The sequence below is a fragment of the Gadus morhua genome, chromosome 21, assembly GCF_902167405.1.
Source record: "Gadus morhua chromosome 21, gadMor3.0, whole genome shotgun sequence".
Classification (NCBI taxonomy): domain Eukaryota; kingdom Metazoa; phylum Chordata; class Actinopteri; order Gadiformes; family Gadidae; genus Gadus; species Gadus morhua.
In genome coordinates this window covers 17,062,083-17,067,082 of record NC_044068.1, presented here as the reverse complement: position 1 = coordinate 17,067,082, position 5,000 = coordinate 17,062,083, and the positions used below count along the sequence as shown (strand labels likewise).

The 5,000-nt window shown below is 50.7% G+C and overlaps 2 protein-coding genes across 2 annotated transcripts in view; one reads left to right on the top strand and one right to left on the bottom strand.

Moving 5' to 3' along the window:
- The window catches only part of LOC115534557 (photoreceptor outer segment membrane glycoprotein 2), a 4,242-nt gene extending 4 nt beyond the window's left edge, over positions 1 to 4,238 (bottom strand). Inside the window, exons 1-4 of the mRNA XM_030345620.1 lie at positions 4,106 to 4,238; positions 2,116 to 3,511; positions 1,536 to 1,782; positions 1 to 1,135 (exon numbers count right to left, since the gene is read on the bottom strand). The exon at positions 1 to 1,135 is cut by the window's left edge and continues 4 nt beyond it. Of these exons, the coding sequence (XP_030201480.1) occupies positions 851 to 1,135; positions 1,536 to 1,782; positions 2,116 to 2,696 (1,113 nt within the window). The 5' untranslated portion in view covers positions 2,697 to 3,511; positions 4,106 to 4,238 and the 3' untranslated portion in view covers positions 1 to 850. The remainder of the gene's footprint in view (positions 1,136 to 1,535; positions 1,783 to 2,115; positions 3,512 to 4,105) is intronic.
- Positions 4,239 to 4,460: 222 nt separating this feature from the next.
- LOC115534558 (transmembrane protein 179) overlaps positions 4,461 to 5,000 on the top strand; it is a 4,466-nt gene continuing 3,926 nt past the window's right edge. The window contains exon 1 of the mRNA XM_030345621.1: positions 4,461 to 5,000. This exon is cut by the window's right edge and continues 159 nt beyond it. Coding sequence (XP_030201481.1) covers positions 4,840 to 5,000 — 161 coding nt within the window. The 5' untranslated portion in view covers positions 4,461 to 4,839.

Below are 5,000 nucleotides of genomic sequence, written 5' to 3'. Positions count from 1 at the left end.
AAGCTGAGTCTACGTCGGTGCTGCAGTGGGAGCTATTCATCATCTCTTCTGTGTTTATGTTGCCATGTTAAAACATCATATTAGGACCAATTACAGATAAGCAGAGACCCAGTACAAACCACCACAGAGCCAGTATAAACCAGGACAGACCCAGTACAAACCACTACAGAGCCAGTACAAATTGGTACAGACACAGTATGAACCATTATAGACCCCCTACACAGCCAGTCCAAGCAGTTTTACAAGCAGAGTGTTTTTATTAAGGAAGCCCTTGGCATCTTGTTGTGGGCAGAGGCACAAGACAAACCAGACAGAAGGCGAACAGAGAAGAGGAGGCGGCTGGCGCCCTGATCTCTGAAAATAGAACCCAGAGAATATGTTCTTAATCTCCACCTACAAATATAAACGGCAGAAGATCCCAGCTCAGTTCAGTGTGGATCTTAATGAAAGAGACATGACACAAAACACTAACAAGGTTGTTTTCCGAGGCCCTCCTGTCGAACCATACGATCACCATACAACCTGATGTCAACGATCATGTGGTCACGGTGTCTGAGGCCACGCCCCCTTGGCTGTGATGCTACCAACAGCACCTGGACACCCTCTGCTCTTCCTGGGGTCTAGCCATCAGCCATACTGTAGCTCTTCACTTCGCCAGGCCAAGGGGCACCGCAGTGGGCTTTGATGCTCAAGGGCACTTGAGTTCAAGTCGGTTTCAACCAGAGACCTCATGATGTGAGGTAATGGTGCACGTAAAGGTGTGTTTGAGACAGGGAGTCCTCCTGACTCACGGGCACCGTTTGCATCGTTGTAATGCTGCTGTTTGTGTCGAGCGCGTGCACACGTGTGGTCAGAGAGGGAGGTGCCGAGTCTGGTCCTTCCTCCTCAAGGTGACCTCCGACGTCGTGGGCTCCCCCTGGCTCTCCTGCGACCTGGGGACGTTGATGTTGGGGTCCTCGTCGTCGTCCACGTTGTAGCACTTGCCCAGGTTCTTGATGACGTTGAGGTTCCAGCGGGCCGTCTCAGCCAGGCTGTTCTCCAGGATCCAGCCGTCCGACTCTGAGTCCAGGTCCCCCAGGAGGAGCAGGTTCTCCATGGCCGTCTGAAGGTACCGCACGCCCGTCAGGACCAGCAGCTGTAGGGAACAGAGCCCACTGCTGTACGAGGGGTAGGGCCTCCATGCACTTTCCCGGCAAGGGGATACATGGTGACACAATCCTCAGATACAATCCCCAGATATAGTCCTCAATGTCAGCAGTTATACCCTGAGGCATCCTTGTGCAAGATGCATCCGAACCCTTACCTGCTCCTCGATAGAAATGGGCATGAAATGAACAGGTAGGGTCAGGGCATCTTGCTCAAAGCATGCCTGAGCGTGGACAGTGGCCATCGGGGTTCAAACAAAGAACAATCTTGCCCCTATATAAATATAACTAATACAGATACACATTACTTCATTGATCCCGGAGGAAATTTCATAAAAAGACGGATGGACGGGTGTATAGCTATAAAGAGTCAAAGAGACAGCCTGGTACCTCAAACAACCATATGAGGAGGACTATGAGGCCGGTGGACTGCAGGATGCCGGTGTAGTGCTCCAGCAGCACCTGTCTGCAGCCCCGCGTCCACAGGTTGAGGCGGTCAGTCTGGTGGCGGTAGCTGAAGTGGGCCGAGTTGTTGGTGAGCTGGTGCTGGATGCAGGGCCGCGGCGAGAAGGTGTTACAGCAGCTGAACGGAACGCCGTCCATCAGGTACTTGCCCTCCACGTTGCTCCTCAAGCGACTGCAATGAAGCCAAAACACAGCAACCCCTGTGTATGTTATGTACTATTTGGTCATTCAGCAGACCCTTTAAAACCGAGTAGTGACCCTCTTACCCCACTCATACCCAGTTTAAGTTATGTAGAATAAAACCTAATAGATTCTAGGCTGCTAAAACCGTAGTAGAACCCAGTAGAGTCTCGACCACTAGCAACCCAGTGGAACCTAAACACTTTGAAACACCACTGATACCACTGGTACTGATAGAACCCAGTAAAGTCCAGTAGAACCTGGTAGACTCTACTACTGCTACCAAGTGGCACCCAGTACAGTCCACATCCAACCCAACACTTACTCCAGGACGCGGGGGCTGGTCATGTCCAGGTATCGATTACTGACCCACTGGACGGCGAACCAGTCTTTGTACCCGGCGTTCCCGCAGCACTCGAACTGGATCTGGAGCAGGTCCAGCGTGCGCTTCAGGTAGCACCGTCCAGGTGTGTCGGTGTCCTTGTAGTACCGCATTGCGCCGCGCAGGCCCAGCTGCAGGGAGTCCTCCAGCTGGCTGCGCATGCTGTAGCACAGGAGCGCCCCCACCAGCACGCAGAAGGTGAAGCAGAAGGTGCAGACGATGTAGGGCAGCATCACCAGCTTCCAGCGGGTGAACTTGGCCCCGTCCACGCAGTCGTAGCAAATCTTCCCGCCCAGGAAGTTAATGCAGCAGGCGACCAGGCCCGTGGCGATGAGCATGTGAGGCACGTACAGGATGTCCTGGTCTGACATCACGTCCCTTTGCTTCTGGATCTCCACCTTGATGAACAGGCCCAGGCTGAAGATGATGACGCCCGTCACCACGGAGATCCAGTTCAGCATCCATAGCACCTTGGCCAGCTGGTCCCTCTCTTCCCTCGTGAAGGTCACCTTGCCGACGGCCATGATGTTGTGTGGTTGCTATGGTGTTGTGTTGTTGCTATGTTGTTCTGGGGTTAATTGGGTGTCGTTCTGCGGTTGCTATGGTGTTATGGTGGTTTGCAATTTAGTTTATCGGTTGCTTTGTTTCAGTGCAGTTGCTATGTCACAGTTTGGTTTATTTGTCATAGTGTTGTTTTGTGGTTGCTATGGTGTTTATTAGTTCCTGTTTTGTGGTTGATATGTTGAGGTATGGTTGCTAAAGGATGGTGTTGTTGCTAGGTTACAGTGCAGTTCCAAGGTTACAGTGCGGTATATGTGTTATGGTCTGGTTGCTATGTTACAGTGTGGTTGACGTGTTAAGGTGTGGTTGCTATGTTACAGTGTGTTTGCTATGTTACAGTCTGGTTGCTAAGTTACAGTCTGGTTGCTATTTCAATGTGTGGTTGCTCTGCTACAGTCTGGTTGCTATGTTACAGTATGGTTGCTATTTCACTGTGAGATTGCTATGTTACAGTCTGGTGGCTATGTTACAGTGCGGTTGCTATGTTACAGTCTGGTTGCTATGTTGCAGTGTGGTTGCTATGTTGCAGTGTGGTTGCTATGTTACAGTGCGGTTGCTATGTTACAGTGCGGTTGCTATGCTGCAATGTTGGAGTCCTCTCATTCAGGGCTGCTCCTCCTGCTCCACCAGGAGTTCATCCTGGGGCCAGAGGGAGCAATAGCGAGCTACAGCAGCGGCTAAAGATGTAGGGCCTCTTGCTTTCTCCTTAAGGAGCTTAGACACCAAGGGTTATTCCTGGCTCCTCTCCTGCCTCCTTTCCTCCAGCAGAGAGGCTAACCTGGAGGCATCGGCAAACAACACACAACCAACAAATTCACTTCTTGGAAAACCAAGAGACTCACCCATCAGCAAACAAGATGAAGACGTGCTCGACCTCGTACTCATACGTGGAATGATTATTGGAGGTCGGACGTTGTAAACATTAATAAAATTGAAAATAGGAACTATTTGCAAGATAGCATCCACTGGTCAGGGTGTTGGACACCCAGCCCAAAAGGACCGGGTTTGAACCCCACGTCCGCCATCTGCCTGAAAGTCCCTTTAATGAGGAGCGCCTAACCTTAACTAATGTCTAAATAGTAGTTGTTTCTGTATCGATCAAAGAATCATATCCTCTGCATGACCGGGTTAGGGGTGAGGTTGTGTTGGGTTGGGGTATATATAACCCTGTAGGGGGGGAATAAGGGGAGTCATGGGGTAAGGTCAGGGTTGAGCCTCAGGGTATAGGGTTAGGTTAGGGTTACCAGGATAAACTCTATTCCACCCGTGCGGTGTGGTTCAGGTGAGGGTGGGGTCAGGGTGGGGTCATGAGTAGCGGGTTGGGGAGTAGGGCAGGGGAATTGGGGCTAGGGGCTATGGTAGAAGGCTATACCTGCGTGGCGCGTCTCCTCACGCTGCCATCTCCTCCTGGTGGTCCGTACTCCTCCGACGAGCGTGTCTTGTTAAAACTTAAGCGAGACATTTAGCTGCAGCTCTCCACCCCGGCTGTAATCTGTTTAGCTTAATGATAAACCCCAAACCACTAATCTGGAGTCTTCTGCCACTGGCTGCCCAACTAGAACCTCTTACTTTCTCTCTTGAATTACATTTTATTTTATTTTATTAAATTCTAAGGGCTGTATTTTCATGGGGTAATGTACATTTGCATTGCCCAGGCACAGCAAAATATATAATAAGATACGGAAATAAAACACATACGATTTCTCTCTCTCTCAGTTGATACTATTTTTTTGTAGGCTAACTCACTTTAATTAAGTCGTATTGAAGTTTGACCACACCTTTCGTATTACGTTTTTATTTTTTGTGTCCATAAATTGAAGATAAGACTCCCAACTCATCATCAGCAGTACATTTTGAGAGTGAGGCCCATGGAAGTGGTCTGTGTTTGGCTCATTAAATCAACAAGTCCCAGGGGCCCTATAACACCTTCCTGGCCCCGCTGTTCCTGCACACCGGTGCTACCTCCTCGTCCCACCGGTGGTACCTCCTCATCCCACTGGAGGAACCACGAACCACGCAGACCTCTGTCTTGCCTTCTTGTGGAAGCCCTCAGTGCGCAGCCGCAGTGCGACCCGCGCGTCTTTTAGTCAAGGTTTCGAGGGAGCCATGGCCCTGGATAATTTCCTTTTTGGCCAATGCATCTTGTATTTCCTTGCGTTTCTGTTCGGCTTCATCTCGGTTGTGCCGCTGTCGGAAAACAGCGACGACTTCCAGGGGAGATGTCTTCTTTTCACGGAGGGGAGGTGGCGCAAGGAGAACGCGACCGG